This window comes from Calonectris borealis, chromosome 1, assembly GCF_964195595.1.
Source record: "Calonectris borealis chromosome 1, bCalBor7.hap1.2, whole genome shotgun sequence".
Classification (NCBI taxonomy): domain Eukaryota; kingdom Metazoa; phylum Chordata; class Aves; order Procellariiformes; family Procellariidae; genus Calonectris; species Calonectris borealis.
Window position 1 is genome coordinate 61,573,523 of NC_134312.1, and position 22,453 is coordinate 61,595,975.

General features: G+C 41.0%; 2 protein-coding genes across 4 annotated transcripts in view; one reads left to right on the plus strand and one right to left on the minus strand.

The window, feature by feature from the left end:
* Positions 1-100: 100 nt before the first annotated feature.
* On the minus strand, positions 101-6,228 carry NOPCHAP1 (NOP protein chaperone 1). 2 transcript variants are annotated; one of them, XM_075157196.1, is made up of 4 exons: positions 6,101-6,228; positions 4,718-4,804; positions 2,899-3,035; positions 101-1,360 (listed from the first exon to the last, which is right to left on the minus strand). In XM_075157196.1, the coding sequence occupies exons 1-4, from the start codon at positions 6,168-6,170 to the stop codon at positions 1,178-1,180; spliced, it is 477 nt and encodes a 158-aa protein (XP_075013297.1). In that variant the 5' UTR covers positions 6,171-6,228; the 3' UTR covers positions 101-1,177. The 2 variants fall into 2 exon arrangements, with proteins under 2 accessions (XP_075013297.1, XP_075013291.1); XM_075157190.1 differs by lacking the exons at positions 4,718-4,804; positions 6,101-6,228 and adding an exon at positions 3,675-3,973.
* A 2,606-nt stretch (positions 6,229-8,834) lies between these two features.
* SLC41A2 (solute carrier family 41 member 2) overlaps positions 8,835-22,453 on the plus strand; it is a 57,236-nt gene continuing 43,617 nt past the window's right edge. Inside the window, exons 1-4 of one of the 2 annotated variants that reach the window (XM_075157208.1) lie at positions 8,835-8,951; positions 10,392-10,524; positions 16,922-17,662; positions 19,464-19,571. In XM_075157208.1, coding sequence (XP_075013309.1) covers positions 17,108-17,662; positions 19,464-19,571 — 663 coding nt within the window. In that variant the 5' untranslated portion in view covers positions 8,835-8,951; positions 10,392-10,524; positions 16,922-17,107. The remainder of the gene's footprint in view (positions 8,952-10,391; positions 10,525-16,921; positions 17,663-19,463; positions 19,572-22,453) is intronic. The other variant, XM_075157215.1, reaches the window with a different exon arrangement.

The window sequence follows — 22,453 nt, forward strand, 5'->3', positions numbered from 1 at the left end:
TATTACAGAAACAGGTATTAAAACCACAGCTTTAAGTATGGGATTCAAAATAAATTCTGTAAGTAATTGCAGGTTCCAAGTCATGACATTAAGTTTAATATTCGAGCAAATACAATATAGAAAATTTTACTTTAATGGTGTAGAAAATACAAAGTTCCTTTAAGAAACAAACGATGACATCCAGAGTATGATAGATACTTCTGAAATGCAAACCAATCTATGAAGTAAATACAGCCCAAATCATTGTATTTGATCAGTCTGAGGTAAGTATGAAGGAGACATACTTTCACTGATTTTGGTTTCACAATTGTTTCAAGCTAACCTAAGTACAGGCCAGCTGAAGAGTCACCTTTTTGTTCTTCTGGTAGTGACAGAATGTTAACAAAATGGAGAGGACAGAAACGTGGCAGGGAAAGTGGGAGATGAAAAGTGTAGCTTAAAGCAATTGTAACACCACAGAGGCAGACTTGACCGTTTAAGTACTGAGGGTATCAGCACTACAGCCACAAACGTTCCAGATATGAGCTAGTAACCTACCCGTAATGATAGGGAGCTCAGTGCAGGCATAGAGGGTAAGTAATCCTTTGCTGAACTCTCTCGTGAGTCGTGGCTGTCCTTACCCGTGCTAGCTCATCTTGAAATGACCTCAGCCACTGCTTTAGTGTTCAACAGTTACTGTCATGAATGCAATGTAGACATACCTCTAACGTATTTTAAGATAATGTTTAATATTGAAGACATTGTACATAACACTTCACAGGACATGGAATATAAAATACCATAACTTTTTTCCTAGTTAACTCTCTCCTGCCCTTGAAGCAAAAATTTCTTATAGCACACTACAAAAATCTTTCTTCAACAAAGCAACAGAACAAGAATTTTAACTTAACTAGTTCAAGTGCCCCAAATTCTAGCTGCTTTCTTAGTCTAACCTACCATGAAGTTCATTTCCATGTTTTATGATGAATAAAACCGTACTTAATTCTTCAGAAATCCAGCCTGCCTCAGTCATGAGTCGATCCTGAATTCTCCACCATGTAAACTATAGCATTTCACATGACCCTGAGGGATGCTACATTGGGAAACAAGGCAGTTTTAAGGGCCAAGTCTTCAAAGTAAGAAAACACGATTTGGGGTTTTTGTTGTTTGGGGTTTTTTTAAGTAAAATAAAACAGATTTACTCATTCACTTTGCTGTCCAAAATTTCTATTTTGCCCTTTTCTCCCTTTTGTTTAGGAAACTTAATGTTGTCTATTGTCACTTCATCAGTTATACAGTCATCTTCAGATTCCGAGTCATCTTCTGAAGTTAGTATCTCTTCATCTGTATCAGAATCACTCAGTTCAACTACAGCCACATTCTGGAAAAAAAGACCTTAGTTAACACGTTATACACGTCTATACCACTTCTATCATTTGAGTAAAACATAAAGCAAACACATGAAACAGCCTACTACCATAAGAAAACCACAATTAGAAAGACTTTTGGGTTCTCCTAGGATTATGACAAATATCATTAACAGATTCCTAAATATTTAAATTGTAATTTATATTGCCCTATAGCAAATATAAGGCCATTTTTATATCATTATCAAAGAAAGAAATGAGTCAATAGCTGAACTCAGATAGTCTAAATCAGATATTTAAACTGATGAGCAGTGTCGTGGTTTAACCCCAGCGAGCAAATAAATCCCATGCAGCCGCTCGCTCACCCCCCCTCCGGTGGGATGGGGGAGAGAACCGGGAGGGCACAAGTAGGAAAACTCCCAGGTTGAGATAAAAACAGTTTAATAATTGAAATAAAATGAAGGAGAACAGTAATAATAACAATGAGAACAACAACAATAACAGAATATACAAAGCAGGTGATGCACAATGCAACTGCTCACCGACTGCGTGTCACGAACAGGGGGTGAGGCCACCCCCCCCCCCCCCCGGTTTTTATACTGATGTCACATGGTATAGAATACCCCATTGGCCAGCTGGGTCAACGACCCCGGCTAGGCTCCCCCCCCCACACCCCAGCTTCCCCTGCACGTGGCAGGGCACGGGAAGCCAAAAAGAGAAATCAAAACTCCCCGGTGCAATCTTTTAAAAATCCTGTCCAAGTTACCCATTCCACTTCAGTGCATTAAAACAAACAATTTTCATGATCCACTTTGTTTCCTCACTATTTATTTCAAATTCTTCAGCACTGGACAACCTATTGCATGTAGGCTGGATACTATCTACAAGAACTCTGAATCCAATCAGTGGCCAATAAATTGTTCTGACAGCTCACACACCAAACCCCAGGCTGCCTTATTTCTGCCTTTTATCTTGCGGGTCTGCAGGCCAGAAGGCATTTGTCTGGGACACGCACGTATCACATCACCTTCATATTAAAATTTTCCTACATGAGTGTGGCTGCAACACTTCCGTTAAAAACAGAAAGAAAATATTGATGTGAATGTAAATAAACAGGCAAATACCAGCCATAAAGGATCACACCACCACTAACAACTTTTCTAAACCCAAGACCTATAGCCAGTCCTAAAAATACCTACAAAGCACAGCTGAAAGCCAGTTATTACTCTTATACTAAAGCCTTCTGTTATGCCTTACACTGTCCAGTTTCTAAACCAAATTACCCATGAGACATTTAAAATACAATTTGTGACTTACTTTTGATTCAGAGATGCTGATTCAAAAGTATGTCTTGTTCTGGCCTTAAACTACTTCATCCCCAGTCATTAAATTCTGCAAGTATGAAAACCAGGTAGTAAATTTTAACCAAATAAGCATTTTTATTAATGGTAAAGACTTAGCCTTATCTACCAAATTAGCTCATTCTAAGATCAGAGAATTATTTTAATCACATCTAAATTTACTTTATAAAATAAAAAAATATAGTATTTACCATTTCTATAACTTTTTCTGTTGCACTGTCTAGATTTTCAATATCAAACTGATGAGCTGGTGCCGTTACCATTTTTCTTCTTAGCTCATCATTTGCATGGGCCATCTGTGGTAAAAAGCTCTGTACTCGGTCCAAAACTGAAAAAGAAATAATTATCACATGTATATATACAAACAGATGTGCATTAGTTTATACATTTATACCTCAGAAATCTGAGCATTTAAACAGATTCCATTTCAGCTGTCTACTATATTTAAGATGTTCTAATAGGAGGATTTATTACAGTATTCAATTTCCCAAGACATAAACAGCAAAAAGATACTGAATCTATTGGTCAGCATGTGGTGCAGGAAGAAATGACTTCAACAATTCCATTCAGATTCTGAAAACAAAATGTGACTACTTTACAGAAAACTTCTTTGTAAATTCCATGGTTTTAAATACATATTGAGTGCCATCTTGAGAAACTTCCACATCAGTATTATCTCCAATGGAAATGTAATTATGTCCTCCTTTCTTCCCTATTAAAGTATAGACTGAATGTCTCAAAGAAGATGGAAAAATTAGGTGTAGTACAGATGCCACTAAAGTACAGATGCTAGACTAAAGAAAGTTCAACATAATTATGAAAAGGGGCTCTGAAATTAAGACCGTGGGAAAGAGATAGATGCTCTAGGTAGAAGTATAAAGCACTTACCCTCTACAGAAATATCCCGCTAAGCTCAGTGGACTTCCCAACAATTCTAAGATAATCAGTGTCATTACCAGACTCACACCCCTTTCCCTCCCGCGGAGGAAGGGAATATCTTCACCTGCCTCCAGAGTTTCTTCAAATAATCTGTGCGCCACACATGCAGATGAGCCAATCATCAGTTTTCATTCTCCGTGAAGTAAGAGGTACTATTCCGAGTGAGGTCCACAGAAGTCTAACAGGTATAATCTACCCTTGAAACACTGTCATCTTCGTAGAGACTTTTATCCAAGAAAGAACTCGATATAACAAATTGTTTTTTCTATTACTTTTTAAATCTCAGCTCAATCACAAAATAAAAATACAGTAATTTGAAAGGAGTCCATTTTAAATTAAATGCTTTTATACACCAAATATTTTATACTGAGGAATTACTTCTGAAAAGAGATAAGAAGCCCAGATCAGCAAAAAAGCAACAACTCTATACTGAAAAAGAACAATCTGAGACTAAAGAACTCTGGTATATTTTCATGAAGAGAAAAACTCCTGAAGACACACTACTTTCAAAGAATAATGATTTTTACACTATGTCCTCTTATGCACGGAGTTACGCTGAAGAGAATGTTAGCAATCTATATGTAACTTCAATTAAGAAAGAAGGAACGTAGCTTGATTAAAGAAAAAAAAGTTTTCTTAATGCATTCAAATTAATTTGTTACGAATAAATGGTTATATGATCTGGCTTAATAATTTTGTCAGCACATTCATTAAAAATAAAGTTCTGAAAGTGATCTACATAACTTGCATCAATTTGAAAGTAGCTGACTAAACAAAGACCAAAGCTGTGGCAAGTTCACTATATGCAGACAGCGCGAGTATTTCTGCAAGGAGAACTAAGTCCCTAAAACTTACAGCTGTAAAGCCGAGCATCGCAAAATCTAGCTTTGCAGAAGCAGCAGTTACGTGATTGACCTGTGGGACGTGCAACTGCAATGGACGACCTGCACCAGTAGAAACAGAACACACGAGTTCCTCCCTTTACTAATGCAAGGAAAGCACAGAAGCAAAAGTTATGTCAAATACGTTACCTACTACTTTACACTGTTCCAGTAACAAAGTCCTACTTACCATTACTCCTTGGCATCCTCACTGTCTGTAAAGTTGTGGCCTTCTTGCTGCTACATTTTGAACTAATCAACAAAGTTTCTTCCAGCCCTGGAAACAAACAAGTATTTGAATGTTTACCTATGTCAACCACAAATGTCACTTTTTAACTGTGAGGCTCTCTTCTTGCTGCTACTTTTCTACAAGACTAAAAATGAGGATTCAACTGTCTCTGCCTCCAGGAATTCCACTCTGCTTTCCTGCAAATACTGTTCCTTGATGTCTGTTTGGGGTGGTCATCTCAGTACTTCTGTATGTAGTAGGCAGTGAATCTCTAGAACTTGCTACCACAAGAGGCTGTGAAAGCAGACGGATCAGGAGGTTCAACACGGAATTAGACAAATTCAGGGCAGCAGAGTCATAATCAGATACTAAAAGGACTGAGCAGGAACGCACCCCCTAGCATCCCTACCACTTCAACTGCAGACACCGGGCAATTACCAGAATGGGGAGCACGGTGCTTAAACTAACAAGTTCTCTGTAATTATCATCTGCTATCGCAGCTGATGGGAGACAGAATACTCGGCTATACGGACCGCTGGTCTGACCCAGCAGGTCACTTCTTACAGGCTCCCACTGTTTTTAAAGTCTTTTGTCAAAGATTTTTGTAGCGACAGTTATCAAGGCACAGAGAAAATATACCTGCAATAACCCACAGCAAACCCTACTGAGGCAACAGCTAACACATGCTAGTTACATGCATTTAAATCCCTTCCCTCATGTGTGTGACTGTGTGGTGGCAATCAATGAAAGCAGGCCGCACACGGTGGTGCTAATCACCTAATCAAGTATTTTCAGGAGAAGCATCGTAAAATCCAAATGATGTGGGGAAACTGCATTAATTAGGCAAGGTAGTTCTTATGACCGCCAACAGAGCCACCAGCCCTTTACTACTAAACGAAGCTTTATTTCTTTTTAACATTTTTTTATCTTCATAGAAATGTTGTTACGACTATCGATACTAGTTCAACGTTTGTTTTGGGTTTTCCCCCCCGCGTATTCACTTCGTCCTGTACTAGCCGCGCCCGGGAAAACGGCAGCTCTTCAAAACACGCGAGATGTAATAAAAAGCGCAGTACGAGCAGCCAGCCGGGCTGAAAAGCCCCCTCGGGCAGCCGGCCGGCGGGCGAGGCCGGGGACTCACCACGAGCCGAGCCGAGCCGAGCCAACCCCCCGCTCCCCGGCTCGCCCCTCCCCAACCGCCCGGCCAGGGCGGCGGCCGGGCCGAGCCCCGCAGCGCCGGTCCCGAAAAGCGGGCGGGAGGCCCAGCTCAGCTTGGCGAGCGGCGCCGCACCTCTCGGCCGCGGGGCTCCCACCGGCCCCGCTCCCCCCCCGGGGGCCGCTCACCTCCTCGGCGCCCCACGGCCAGCAACTCCCGAGAGGCGGCCGGGCCCGCCGCTCCGCCGTCCCCCGCCATCCGCCGACCGAAGCGGAAGTGGCTCCGCGCCGAGCGCTCACCCTGCCGCAGCTGCCGAGGCGCGGCGAGGCGCCCCCTGGAGGGCGGGAGGGGCAGAGCCGCCCCGAGGCCGCGGCGGGGGTGAGGGGCTCCTGGGGGGTTCCTGGGGGACTCCGCGGCGTTGCCGCCGCTCCTTACGTCAGGTAACCGGCACCAACAGCTACACTCGTGTAAATCCGGGGTTAACAATGCAGAGAGGGAAATGATTCATGTCACAAGGAAAAAAAAAAATTTTAAAATCTTTATGAAACGACTTGGCATGAAAAGTCCATCCCGTCGCTTGGAGGAGAATGAGAGTATGAAACCAAGCTGCCAGCAGATAACGTTACTGCAACGCCTGCCAGCAGCTGCTCTTCTGTGAAAACTTTCCCATTTTCACTGTCAGAATTTGACAAATGCACCTAAAATTAAATTTCAGACCCTGAGGGAATTTTAATTATCTTTTGGAAAAGAAACTTACACAACCGTCAAGTTCAGTTGACACTGGCCAACCTGTTATTCAAGATTTGTTCTGCAGTTTCTGTCCCTACCTGTTTATAATCTAGACACTGTGAAAACTGTAAAAAGAGAACTGAATGGTTCATTAGAGATGAGACAGGAAGTGCAAGCCAAAAATGAGAAAAAGTAGTAATCAGGTAAGTGGTTTATATGCCCTCATTGCAAAGAACACAAGGAAAAAAACCAGATCCGAGTATTTTAGACTTGACAAATGCAAAGGAGTAAGAAGCAAACCTTCTGCAAGGCCTCAAGCAAGAGACTGCACTGTTATTTTCCTGACCGTTTGGCCCAAGCAAGCGTCCTCTGCCACTTTCCCAGGCCACCTGCAGCACCACTGGCATTCCGCTGAATTTGCTACCTGATTTGCGCCTTTCTGCCCAACTGTGCTCCAAAATTTCAGTTTCTCAAAAAAACCCTATTGCTAGCTTTGATGACTGAAAAATCTCGAGGACTGAGGTTTTTGCCTTGGGCCACAAAAGTGGGTCTTCCTGAATTTGCAGACAGCCCAAAAAACAGTGTGTGAACGTCAATCAATCTATTTCACCCATTTCAGTGGAGGGAGGGGCATAATACTTTCCAGAAACCTGTAATAGGGAGTGATGAAATGATTGCCCAAGATCACCAGACAAGCAATTAGAAAAGCCAAAAATAGCACCCTCAGGTGCTATTCCCAAACCTCAGGTTTATATTCTAACCTGTTGGCAGCAGAGGCAGATGTGATCTTTATCTGATTTGTGAGGTGGCCCAGCTATGTATCCACACTGCGTGACACGTGAGCGCAGACAAGGCATGGATATATTTAGTTGTTACTAGGGTAGGGTGACAACAGCATCCGTAGCCCAAATTCCCAATAAATTCAGGCTTGAGACAGCATTCACCGCTGAATTAGTAGCTCTGGGGTTCGGGCTGCTTCATTCATTTAATGCAGTATTGACTCAGAGTTCAAGATGATGCTGTATATTTCACTATTGTAGTGAATTTTGGCCGTGGTCCTGCAAATACATTCTCCCGTGCTTAACTTTCTGCTTTTCCACACATACCCACAGCAACTAGCTCCAGGTCACGGCAGACATTTGGTGACTTGCCCATGCTGTCTTTTGTTCTGTCTACGTAAAGGAAGAGAGATGCTGTAGACTTGGCTGCTGTCACCATCATTAAATCCTGGTTCTCTTTTCTTCCTCTTTCTTCCCTTTTACCTTCCACTTAAGGCATCCTCACTACTTCAAAGAGTCGAGCAACAAATGAGGAATAATACTAGCAATGATAAGAACTGCACAAATTTAGCTGGCTTGACTATTTTAATGTGTTAATATAAAGTGTGTCTCAAAACAAAGAGTTTTGAGGATTGATTAACAGGACACAGCAAGGCCTCGACTCCGTATTTAGTTTGACACAGGCAGCTCATTTCAAGGGAGTTACTCGCAGACTTGTGTGCAAGCACTCGCTGTTGCACGCAGGGGATACAGACTAGCTGGGCAAGAAGAAGAATATTCCAACTGACCCAAATACTTAAAAAAATGGATTTCTGAGGAAATTATTTTTAGCCAAGCTGCAGGAAAGAACAGAAATGTCCTAGTAGCTGACATTCTGGAGCCAGCACAAAACGCTGACTCTGTGCTACGTCGCCAAGAAAGCTTCTGCAAGTGGAAGCAAAGCCACCGCCACCGCCTGCCAGGGGAGCGCCTTCGCCGCTCGCCCCCCTTCCCAGCCTTTTGTTTTCCCAGGCTGCGGAGCCTCAGTCGGGCCCAGCTTCGCCCCGCGCCGCCACCGAGTACCGGGCTGCCCGAGGGGTCCGAGAACGCGCAGCGGGTCCCTCCCGCTGTCCCCTCAGCGACCCTCGCAGGCGGCGGCGGCGGGGTGACAGGCGGCCGGAGCTTGCCCGGGGGCGTCGGGCCGGGCTGGGAGCGATGGCGGGCGGGCCCGGCCCCTCCCGCCGCGCACCTCCGCGCCCCGTCCCGTCCTCTCCCCTCAGCGGTGCGGGGCGATGGTTGGCGGCTGCTCGCGCCCCCGGCACTCAGCCCCTCCCCCGCCCGCTGCCGGGTCAGAGCGGCCGGTGGCGGCTGCTGCGCATCACGGGCCACATCATCGCGGGGGCTGCCCGCCCTCCAGCCGCTTCCGCGCCTGCTCAGTGGCGGCGGCGCTCACCTAGCTCCGGAGCTGTCACCGCCGCCGGGCTGGTCCCTCCCCGCCCGCCGCAGCGATGGAGCGGGACCCCGGGCGGCTGCCGGCATCGCCCTCGCCTAGGTGAGAGGAAGGCGCGGCCCGAGGGGGCGGCGGGGACCCGGGGGGGTGGACGCCAGCGAGGGGAGAGGGGCCGGGGCGGGCCGACGACCTGCCGCCCCGGGGCGAGGGAGGCGGCGGGGGCCGCGGGAGGCGGCGGCGGGCGGGAAAGTTTCCTCAGGAGTGGCGGAGCCGCCAGGCGCCGCCCTGCAGGCGCTGCGCCCCGCGCGAGCAACGCGCCCGCCGCACCCCGGATGCCGGGGGGTGCCCCCGGGCTGCGGGGCGCGCGCGACCGCCCGTCCTCCTCCCACGCGCGGCGCCGGCCCCGGCCCGGGCCGGCTTCCCCCGTGCGCCGTAGGGCTCGTCCTGTCCCCCGTTCTCCGGGCCCTGAGGCGGCCGCCCGCCCTCGCAGCCTCCCCATGCGCCCTCCTTTCAGCCGCATCCCGCGCCCTGCAGCCGCCCCCCGGCGCCGGGGCAGGCTCCGCTCGTCGTCGGCCTGTCCGGGTGCCCTGCGCCCGGCCCACGGATGCTGAAGGGCGTAAGGCCGCCCGCGTCGCGGTACCCTGCGCTCCTCAAACCCCCGCAGCTCTTTTCATCATGTGCGCATAATTATGCACTGCTCCAGGTAGCCTGGACAATGAGCCTTTTCTTTGGTTTCTCTACGCGTGCACAAGATCTGCCCAACATTTCCAGTGGCCCTTATTCCCTGGCACTCTTTACATCCCTCTGTGCTTGCATTTCTGTTCCCACCTTTGCACCTATAAAAATATGCCAGAATCTGCCACCGCAGGTGCAGTTGCTAGACAAGCATGGGACCTCTACCCGAACAGCATGCACACAGACTTCAACGGTCATCTTTTTTTGTTTACAAGTGTTGTAATTAATATGTGATGGTACATTTGTGCCCTTTCCATACTTTTCTGCCAAAACATAGAGGCTTTTTGTGATTTACTCTACTGTACTTTCTACTCTGTCATTAATTTTCAATGCAGCTCAAGTTGTGGCTGTGTCTCTTTCTTTAATTTCAGTGAACATTATAATTCCGCCCCTCTCTGCCCCGCTGTCCAGGTTGCAGTTGTGTGTCTTCTTCACTCACATTTGATCCTAGATTATAGACCACACTACATTAGCCAGGCTCTGATAAACGGAACATATAAAATTAAATAATTGTTTAGTCTTAGTGTCAGGAACAAAACATAAATACCTGAAAAAAGTCTGCTCATATATCTTTTCTAGGTAGAGTCCTAGCAGGCTTTAGTAGACATCCTAAGTTATCCTCACTTTACCAATTCAGTAATGCTGGTAAAAAGATGAGAGCAGGTGGGAAGACCTGTTTTGGCAGCATTCCCTACATACACTGCCTTAAAGGGATTGTGAAACTGGAACCATAAATACTACAGTATGACTGGTAGACACTTCAGAAGGAAAAATAACAGTGTATCATTTTCTTTTCAAATACCTTAGGATATTATCCACAAAAAACAATGTGAAGTCTGTATCCTAAGTGCCTGAGTTAATAAGCAATTCATCCCTCCTTGGTGATGACAGCAGAAACCTGTAATCAGGATCCCAAATAGTATAGTTAGAACTCATTCTGGTAAGTACCTATTGGTTACTTAATCTATAGGACTGCGTTATCTCTTACATTTCAAACTTTCCCATCTGCTTTTGATGGGTTGGAAGTTATTTGCCTGGTATTTTTTGTGATGGTATTCCATTTGAGCGATTTTACAACCTGGCCACATTTTACAGCCTTGCTACCTTGTTTCTGGCTCTGTTTTGGCCTCTTCTAATTGAGTTGCCTTAAAAGCGCAGAGGCAAACCAAATCTTTTGCCGACAGCTGCCGTTCTCTTCCTTGGGGCCAAAATGAAAAGCTGCCATGTTCAGGAAGTGGAATGCAGCAGTCTCAAACTTGTCTGAAAACGGAGCCTGAGGCTGGCAGCTCTTTCGGCGTCTTATATTCAAGAAGGCATCTGGAGGTTCTTTAATCTGTTTTTTCCTCTCGTTATTTTTTCTTTTGTTTCTTTTGCTATTGATTTAACCTACAACTGCCATACAATAAACACCACGTTAACTAATTTACTGCATAATATTTAAGAAATGGTATGTAATGCCCATATATCTGCTTTGCATGCAACATTTGTTAATTTTCAGCATGTTTTCCAGTCTTTAAACATTAAGTATCTGGTATAAATAATCTTAGTCCAGCGCACCACCTTGGGTTCTGGATTCTACAAAATAGTTAATGATAATACAGTCTGTTTGTCTATTCTCTATATGTGCTGAGGTGATACGATGTAGCTTTCACTTTCTGCTGATACGTTCACTGGGATACAACGATGTAAATGAGTAGCCACAGCTGTGAAAAGGAAGTCAGTGTGATACTGGGAATTTCTATGTATGCAGGACAGAATAGTGGGGAAGACGCCATGTAGATCCCTGTATCACCTGTGTAAATATTATCCTGAATTTAAAAAAGTCCCCCACAACCTCACATCTCAAACTTCACAGAATCTCAGAATTGTTGAGGTCGGAAGGGATCTCTGGAAATAGTCTAGTCAACCATCTCTGCTCAATGTAGGGTCAAGTAGAGCAGACTGCTTAGGGCCATGTCCAGTTGGGTTTCAAATATCACCAAGGATGGAGAGCCCATAACCTGTTTGGACCAGTGTTCAACCACCCTCGTGGTAAAACAAAGCTTTTTCTTATGTTTAAATGGAATTTCCTGTGTTTCAATTTATGCCCACTACCTCTCATCCTTTCACTGAAAATAACCTGGCTTCATCTTTGAAGCCAGTAAAGAATCCAGCTTCATCTTTGCTTATTATGGCAAAATATTAAAGATCAGTATTTCATTAATGTTTCATATTACTTTCCTGAATATCCCTTTCCAAGGCTCGTTCTTGTACTGAGATGTGTTTCTCAAGCAGGTATGTTTAAGCTATTGTGTTTCATTGTAGACTACTTAGAAGTGCAATGTAGAAGTTATTCTTGCTCTAAAAGATTACCTGTAAGAAATGTTTGCAGCTTTTAGGAAAAATGGTTTTTGGCTATGGTGTGATTACATTTAGATCCTGTGAAAGCCCTCAGTATTATTTAGATAAGTGTTATTTTTTAGTCTTGTTAGCTAAACTGTGAAAGAAATTAATTTTCCTAGGCTTAGACTTTGATAAATATTTGTTTTAGCCTGTCATAATGTTGACTCTACAAAAGTTTCATACTCAATTCACCACTCTTCCCCCTTCCCCTTTTTCTGAAGGTACTTAAAAAAGCACGGTGATTTAATTACTAATTGTTTTCATGCTTTAAATAAATTATCAGCAGTCTAATCACTAAATGATCAAATTTAGCTGTAGAATCCAGTCCCTTAATCCTGCTGGTGCTGGATGTTCTTCAGACCTTAGGAAAGTATGGAAGAAGCATCTCCTTCCTATGCTCTTGAGAACTGAATCATGAGTGTGTCTGAAGCAATGTTGGCAATTCATTTGGGTAATAATGAAGAGCGTTCTTGCTGCCTCTTCCCAAACAATTACATTTTCCTCGTCATCTTCATCTTCCTCAGATGAATCAAGACCAATCAAGCCAATCAAAGGTGAAGGATGGAAAAATGTGATAATGATCGGGTGTTCAGTTTCATAGCTGAAGTATCTGAGATTTTTCTAAAGCAGCTATCCATTTCCAAAAGTCAGCATCTCTTCCAGCTCATGGTCCTGTCTATTTTCCACATCATCTGCTTCTGCCTGTCCGTTTTCCACATCGTATATACTGTCTCTGTCTGTATTTTTAAATGCCTGGATGCATCAATTGTATTAATTCTTTTGGGGAAACTTGGTTTGTTATCCGTTGGCTTGCTAAGTGTCTCACTTTTCAGGAAGAGGTCTTCAGCAAACAGCAGGGTATGGCTGTATTTCCTATCTGTGTATGTTTGCAGGACTATTTGTTTATGCTTGTGTATGTTTGCAGGACTGAGAAAGGGAGGTGAATAATACACAGTAATTGTTGTGTGTTATAAAATGTATGAAGGAAAACAAGAAACTATGAAGAGTAGGTACTTAGGAAACAATAAAGAAGTGGAAATTATTATATTCATAGTCTGGGCATAGCTCATTATTTTGCTTGTAGGGACAAAGACAAGGTGTCCTTTCATTTCATATATAACACGCCAGGTAGGATAAATGTGAGGCTGCTTCCTGGTTTCTCAAAGGATCTTTGTCTCGCTCTTTTCCTTTTTTTAGTACTTCACCTTTCTCTGTAACCTCCTGATTATATGGCAAGAAACCAGATTCACTTATCTCCTCATCGTACAGAAACTGGGGATCGGATTTTTGAGATTTTTACTTCCTTTTCCTCATATGAGTTACTCAAGTAGAGCTTGCTTCTTTAGCTGGCTATATCTTTTCTAGACAACACAATAAAATTGGTATTGTTCTTGTCAATGATAAAGCTTCTTAGGGAGTTCTTGTCCCTGAGATCATACTGCTCCTTAGACGGTTTGCTGCATTTTATTGGTACAAAAAAAACCCCTAAAAGTACAGCAATATTAGCATCCCATAACTCAGGATAAAATTATTGCATCAGGTGGCATTTGGAAAATTATCTTTGTTGGAACAGGTTTTTAGAAATTAATAGTTACATTCAGAAGGCTTCATAGTTATCTCCTCTCTGTATGCTCTGGGAAAGTGATTACTCTTCACTGTATAGTATATTTTTCAGTTTGTCTTCTTAAATTGTCATTTTTCAGCACTTATCATTAGCTTACTTTTTGTCTTTCCAAGTCTTTTTGGTAGGAAAAACATAAATGACTGTCACCCAAACTGCTTTGTACTATTTCAACTGTTAGCCATCCATGCCAACCTTTTCCTTCCTTTGTAACTTGCTAGTTGACCAAATTATTTTTCTGTTCCTTTTTTTTTCTTTTAAGTACCATTTCTATTTGTTAAACACTTTCTCATATTAAATGAAACCACAATCTTTCCGAAAGATTTGTTTCTTAAAAAAAAAAGATAGTAAAAATATAAAAGGAAAAAGTCCGTATGTTAGAAAAATATGGATAATTAACCCAAATATTTTTGGCCAGAGTTCCAGACCAATGAATAATTTCCATGAGTCACTGGTCTAGCACTCTGGTGATGTGACTGGAGGACATATTGGAGAAACCACTATGATAGCCAGACTCTGCCTTGTTAAATTATTGGGAAATTTTCTCAATGTATTTCTCTGTGAGTGAAATAAAATCCTTCATTTGTTACTCCTCCACCTCTCCTCAAAAAAAATACCACCACCCCCCCAAAAAAAACAGTGAGGTTGCTGTGGGCCTAAGTATGTGTCTTTCATCACAGACACTTTTACATTTCAATTCTACATCCGGTTCTTGAATTCTGTCATAAAGTTTCATGTGACCAACCGAAACTCAGCCGGCTAAAGTGATCCAAAGCTTTTCCCTCTGCAAACTTCATAAGTTGTGTGCCACTTCCCATCCTCATAAATCAGTTGGCAACCTTCAGCACCCTAGGCTATACCCGACCTGAAATTTTAATTTTCCTCAACTTCCATTAACTTCTCTTCTCTTGTATTCCTCTTAATCCTTCTATAAAGCTCTTTGCTGTTGTCATAGAAGTTAATAATAGTTAGTTTGCGAGTTTAATGATACATCTGCTTCTGCTTGTCTTTTTTTAATGCACTGTTTCTTTTACTTAGATAATGCCACCTTTGGGCCAGGAAGAAACAAAATTACCTCCTCTTTTTCTGTCTTTCTGTAGCACTTAACAGAGCACCGTTTTGGCCTGTGGTTAGAGCTCCTCTGGGATAGCAGCAAAAGTTATTTTGTTACTCCTAATTAAAGTGTGTGGAAACCAGAATCGAGGCCTAGGAGTTTCTATGCACTTATGCTAAAAGGTTCAACGTAGCACAATCCGCTACAGAGCGGCAAAGGATATTGCAGGAATCTTGGTTACTTAAATTCCTCTGCTGGCCTTGTGGAGAAAAGATTGCTTTTTCTTGCAAAACTTGACTTCTTTCTAAATCAAGTGATAAACTCCATTGTAATTTTTAAAATATTTGTTTCGTGGTCAGAGCTCCCTTGGAGGAAGCCATTGATAGAGGGAAAATCTTCATGTTGCGTCTGAGTCATCTCTTCACTCACAAAAACAAAATAAGTAATTCTGTGACCAGCAGGACTTTTGAAATGGACTTGCTATGGCCATATATGAGTGAATTATCCTAACTAATGTTTGAAGATGCCTTACGGCAAGGGCACAAATTTAGGTCTCTTATAAGGCCATTAGTTACTAAAAGCTTTGACATCTCTACTCTCTGTCAAATCTATCTGAAATTGCTCCAGAAATATTGGATGACTTAAAAACATTGAAATGGAAGGAGGGGAAGTATAGGGATCATAACATAAATTATATGATCTTAGGAGCCTTGTTTTCTCAGGAAAAATAGATTAAAAATCCTCTAAGCCTAAACTATTTTTATTTTCTGCAATCTGTTAAACTATGTTTTCCCAGCTTTACACAGATACAGTGTGGAAATTGAGCTTGTGGAATTGTGTCATCCCACATCATGCTGGTGTGGTCTGCCTGACCTTTGTTTCTTTGTTTATGCCAATCATTTACCTGTATTCATGGAGCCTAGTAACAAATACCAAAGTCAACAAATCTTCAAGTCAAATGAAAACTGTTGTTCTTTTAGTAAATTACCATAACTATTATCACAACATGAAAACTGAAGAAGAGGAAGGTAAAGTGGCTTCTGATGAAGGAAATGTCAAATGACTTGAGGCTGCCAATATATAATTGTTTAATTTTCTACCATAATGGAAATTTCAAAGTAGAAATAAATGCACATTAAATCACATTAAACATAAAAGATATATTTGCAGAAAGCAAAACAAACCGACCACGTCAAGTGTTAATATTGATCAAATAATTACATTTTACATTTTAGTGGTTACCAGACATCAGAATAACCTGTCTTTCAGGAAATATCTGCAACCTACACCTCATGCAAAATTAAATTAAAATCAGAATTTTAATATCTTTATTTTAATTATCCTAACTCCTAACATTTTTTCTAATTCTAATTAAATTTTAATATGCCATATTTATGAATATAGTATTGCAGGTTTATTTTTAAATTAGACTAATTTAAACTATTTTAGACTAGTTGGTCTGAATTTCATTACTGTCTCCTTTCCTTGATATTGTAGTATTTTATGAAAAAATGTCCAGTTTTACTGTGTATACAGGAGTATACAGGAGTATACTGTGTATACAGGAGCTCTTTATATTTAACATAATTTGTATGCTTGCTTCAGAGGAAATTTGGTTACTGTGATTTTAGAATAGCATGCTTTTGAATTGTACATATCAATATCGGTTTGTCATCTTTTTACAGGGATGGAGGGTAGGGACCGTCAACGCATAAGGCCTTTGCTACCCAGAATATTGCTTTGGGCTTACCACCTCTGAGAGTGTTTTGAAAGTTAGGGGCTTTTTTCCCCTATTTTTTCCGTGCTCCTTGCCGTTAGCATAAAGTGGGAGGAACAACAGTGCCCCCGCGGTGCATCATGTGGGTTCCATTTGTCCATTCCCTTGCACCTTGCAGAATTACGTTTCTCTGGGGACCTACTGCTTTCAAGGCTACGGGAAGTCTAGGGCTACAGACAGTATCTGCCTGAAGACTTCGACTTTCTGGGCTTTAAGAAGGCAAAAGCTAGGCCCTCACCAATTCACTTACAGTCCACATTGCCGTCTCTTTCTTTCACTGGAAAGTACATCGGTTTGTGAGACTTCCTCACCCACCAACTTTCCCTTTTTACCTTCTAATTTCTTTCAACTTAGGCAGTTGAATGTTGGAGGAGATTGGCATTTCTACAAATAGTTGCTTTGGAAAGATACGGGGTGATCTGAAAATTTAAACCAATATCTTGTGTCTTCTGTAGAGTTAAAATATTTTAAAGCTTGAATATATACTTATTACTTTTTTGCAGATCCAGTCTTGCTTATGGAATTGTTGAAGATCTGAGATCAATGAAAAAACGTTTTTGCATGCAAAAAAGGATCATTTTGGTTTATCTGTTTTAAAATCATTAAGTGTGGCACTTGACTCATCTACAAGATTTCTTCACTGACGTCTGAAGAACAAAGTGCTTTTCAACCTGTACTTCTGTAGCACTATGACTAACTGTAAAGGCAGATCTACAATCTCCAAAATAAATAGCAAAGTTCATGACAGAGAAGGTTTTGTAAACTGGACCATAAATCTTAATACAATTCAGTCCGATAAATTTTTGAGACTGCTTTTGAGTATGGTTCCTGTTGTTTACCAAATAAACCAGGATGAAAGACACAAAAAAGTGAATGGTGTCTGGCAAGATGGATTACAACAGGCAGGACACAATTTTAATGTTAAGTCTGAACAACACACAGAGTACCATCACTTCTCAGAACCAAGTTTTCATGGTAGTAATGGACACAGCCCATCTAGCTGTAGCCCTAAATATGATGATTTTACCAGTTATAATTACTGTGATGGTATGGACACTTCAGAAACAGATGCCATGTTGCAGGAAGACAACCTATCTAGTGACAGTAATGAAGATATCATTGTGGAAGGGAGCAGAAAACAACCCAAAGAATCTAGTAGTATTATGGCATTACAGATACTTGTTCCTTTTTTGCTAGCAGGATTTGGAACAGTTTCTGCTGGCATGGTTTTGGATATTGTACAGGTTGGTATTTGCTTTGGAAGATTTTTTTTTTTAACAGGTAGTCTGTTTCTAACACGTAATATTGTAGATATTTACAATATTGAGGAGTAATTAGGTCTGTGTATGGTTCTGCTACTATGAACTCCTTTCCCCCAAACCTCACCTTAAACAGTTCCAGTGTTTAATTTGGAGTCATTCAAGTCTTGCTAAGTGTTGTCGCTTAGCCACAGTGAGCTGGTGAATAAAACTGTTACCTTCTGCTTTAACTAGGGATAGAAACACAGTAATGATGCAAAATTCTGTTGACACTAGTAAATGTGTACGTAGTCAAGTGCAAGTTGTCATTAACCGTGATGCCGCAATACATAGGAGTTTAAAAAGATTAGAAGAATTTATTGCATTATCTCATCTCCTTGTATGCTCCAAGTCTATGCAATTTCTGAAATACTGTGTAGATTTGGTCCATGATAATGCATATGGTATACGAAATTGTGCATTACATTCATATGTTATATGAAAATCACATGAAATGATTGAGAGCTTTTTTGAATATTCAGATGTATGTAAGTGACTTTTTTATATAACATAAGGTAAACTGAGCACTCAGAATTACAAACGTGAGTGCTGTGAACAGGGCTGCGAAGTCATGGTCCACCTTGAAATATAATTGTATTAGGTCCAGAGAAGCCAGATTATCTTGGTTTGTGGTTGCAGATTTAACTGATGGTAGTTATTCAGGATTAAGATAAAATTCTCTGAATTTTAAGATTTAAGTTTAATAATATTTTTAAAACCTGTTTTGGAGTATTATATCACTAAAACCCTACTGATATGGAATACTTTTAGGACTGGTTTCTAGCTTAACGCAGTTGTAGATATCAGCATTTCAGTGGAATTAAAAGTAACGGTTTCCTATGAAATAAATGTGATATCAGCAGGATATTGAAATGTGACAGAACGTGTTTTGAAAATGAAAACTTGAAGACAACAAAGCATTCTAAACTTGTTTTTTGACAAACATTTCATGGCTATTCTTTCCCAGTAGTAAATACATATGTAACTTCACATATAGGAAATTCTCAGATCTTGTTTACATTTGAGAATTGAATCATTTTTTAAATTAATAGTTTAAAAAATTGCAAATCCCTGAATAAAAAGACAATTTACAATTTTGTTATTTTAATTTAGTTAAAGTTGATGATTACAAATTAAATACATGGATTGACAGATAAAGTAGCATAGCATTTCTGCACTGAGAACTCAGCACCCACAAAAGATTATGGGAGAGTTTGTCTTTGCTTTATAAAATCTGGGTTTTGGAAAATTGTACTCTTCTAAATTTCACACTTAGAAGTAAAAGAATTAAAAGAAGCTTTTTTCACTTACAAGCTCTGTCCATTTGACAACTAATTCCTTGCTCTTTTTCTGTGAGATTTCTACACAGTTGGAAGGGAAAAGATGAAAATATTATTGTAAATTAAGAGCAGAATTCAAGAGCAGTCATAGCACCTGGTACTATTTTAAAGTCATACCCCCCCGCCCCCCTTCAAATTAATGACATCTTTTTTTAACTAGGTTTGTTTTAAGACCAAGTTTTGTATCTCTTACTTTTAGTATTCTCATCTTTGAAGTAGTAATATGCAGTCATAAATCTATTTTATCTAGATAGATAACAGTTCTGGCTTTAGACTTGTAGGTCTAATATAAAAATATTGATTTTTTTAGAGGCTTATGTTATGAGTTACAGAATTTTTTGAATACTTTGCAGATGGTCTAAAGAGAATTTTTCAATTGAATTTTTCCCGCTGTGTCCTTAAAATAGCACTGGGATGTGTTCAAGAATGTTACTGAAGTTTTTATCTTGGTTCCTGCACTTCTTGGTCTGAAAGGAAATTTGGAAATGACCTTGGCATCTCGGCTGTCAACTGCTGTGAGTAACTTTCTCTTCCCCTTTCCTCTTTGGATACATGTTGTAAATATTTCAAAAGGAAAACAAATCTTTAGAACACAAGTGTTTTATGGCTTAATCTGGCTGTTACGGGGGGCTCTTTAAATCTGTTATTAAATTGGCAAAGTTAAAAAGGTGACCCCCTTTAACCTCCACACATGAAAATTTTACTTCTTTGGTCTCTTGTGTGTCATCATTCAGAACAGATAAAGTAGATTTTTGAGACTTACGTGTGTATTCTGTAAGGTTGACAGATCTCTTTGGCCTTGATGGGGTTTGAACAGGCTAACAAAATGTGTACATTTTGAACACATTTTTGTAAAGACCATTTGTGTGGCACCAAAATGAATCATTGCTGCCGTTGCTACTCCAGATCTTTGTTGATCAAACTGTAAGAAACTCTTTTGTAGCTTTCTGGCTAAATGATTTTATTACTTTTTTGTTGTTGTTGTTGTGGTCTTTTTGGACGTGCTTTTTTTTTTATTTGTGTCAACACTGTAACATAGCATTACTAGGTTTTCTCTATGTCTTCTTTCTTATGTATTTGTTATAGTTCTTTTCTACATCTCAGGAGATGTTCCATCCCTTCATTTTTTTAGCCTAAGCAAGCCAGATTACCTTACCATATATTTTTTCTCTTGTGTGGATAACTATTGTGAACAGAATGTTCTAAAAACATGGCTAAACTATTTCTGGTACCTGAACTGGGTATCTCTGTATGACACTGCCTTATGCAGTGTTTCTCCTTTGTAAGATAATTTTTCTGTTCTCCAGCAAGGCCCCCTCTCTCTGCCTGTTCCTGCTTGAATGAATCTTTCTAGAAAATGTTTGGTCGAAGGTGTATGTAACTCCACATGAGACCTCACTGTGGCTTTGTAGAATAGCATTTCCTTATTTCTCTCTAAAATTGCTCTTGAAACTTCCTAAGTTTATATGTGCTTATTTTCCTAGCAGTGTCAGATTTAGACCTTACAGTCACTTTGTGATCAATGGCTGTGTCCTAGTATTTCTCCTTTTGTGTTATTTCCAGCTGTCACTCCCATCTTCTGGCAGAAATATTATTAGTCCATAAGTGCATGACCTTGCATTTCTACTGTTGAATTAATCTGTTTTTGTTGCTGTAATCCTCAAGGTCACCCAGTTTTTGTATGATATTACAATGCTTTATATTGACAAGGTCTCCCAGCTTTCTGTCATTAATAAATTTCATTGCCACATTATATTGAGTTATTGCCCAAATGCACACTGTGATGGACATAGCCTTAGCAGTCCTATAAAGGTTTGCTTGTGTCATGCCCAGTATAGAAATTGATTACTTTTGCCCCATATCCATTCTTTCATACATAAGAATTGACATGTTTTGTTGTATCTTTGTCAATGGCAGCCTTAGCTATTCAGTCTTGTTTTCTGGTTGATTTTAATGCTCTTACTTTTCTGAGTATTCTCACTGTTTCTTAACAATATTTTGTGTTTAAACCTTATTGCCTTTATTGTCAGGCATAAATACTTTTGTCTTTTACCTTACTTTTTTTTTTATGTTGACCTGTTGCTTAATTTGTTCCTGACTGGTACAGTTCGTGACCTGAGGATTGAAAGTGCTTGTATTGCATAGTGAAAAATACACGAAGTCCAAGATCTACCGGTGCCTTACTGAAGGCTTAAAAAAAGGAGGATCAGAATCAGCTCCACCACTTCTGCTTCAGTTAATGGGATCTTTAATTCTTTGTCTCAGTTGAGCTTATGACCTTTGCCAGATCATGCCTCCAGAACTTCTTCTCTGGTCCAACCCATGGCTGATTTCCCCATCCTCACCAATGCCATCTCATTTGTGAACCTCAGGGGACACTTGGAAAAGGGTCATGCAGACCCTTTTTCTGCACTGGGAATCCTGACCTCGGTTCATATTATCCATCAACTGTTACCACGGAGTTGATCCCACTCTCACACACACAGATAAAGGATACTGGAGTTTCCACAACATTGGCTACATGTTCACTGGTTAACTAAAGTGGTAAACTCAGCCCAAAATGGCATTCTTAAGAGTATCCCAGTAACTGTGTGATAACATGATCTGTAGATGTCTTTAATGTGATTTTTTCAGAGCCAATTTGGCCATTTGAAGGCCAAGATCCTACCAAGACTCAAATAGCCCATTCTGAGAGGGCTTAGTTTGAGGAGTGTTATTACCAGTGCCACTTACCACTGTCATTAAGTCTCACCAAGACATAAATCAGCTGATGCTTCAGAGGTTTTTACTCAAGCATGCCATGAATGCCATGTATGTCTGTCTTTGCCAAATCAGGTTAGCTAACTCTGTTCATGTCCTTCCACCATGAATGTTAATCAACTGGCTAAGAAGAAGTCAGTGAAGTATACATTTCTTCAGACAGTGCTATGTGGCGTGTGGGACTTCCAGTTTCTTTGGCATTGCCCGATGTCACGTTCACAACACCACTGGCACCGAGCTATTTCCCAGCTTTGCATTAACAGACCTGTAGGGGTTTTTTTTGTTGGGTGGTTGTTTTCTGATGCCTTTGATTTCCTTGTATGACCTGTTTTCTTCAAGAATCATGACAGACCCTGGACTAAGTTACACAGGTGATTGAAATACTTTCTGGAACTTCCTTAGTCATATTGTAAGTTCATTCGACATCCTTAATGGGGAGCAGGTAGAGGCTTGTCACAGTTCGGTGAACATGCTCTCTTTTGCCAGTGGTGGCTCTAATTTGTTCTAGCTGGTGAAGAGCTCATCAATAAATGTGTATGCGCATGTGCACAACACAGTGGAGATTTAAGAGAACAATACTGTAGAAAATAAGAACAGTATAGATCATTCATTATCAGGATAATGCTAGCAAGATTAT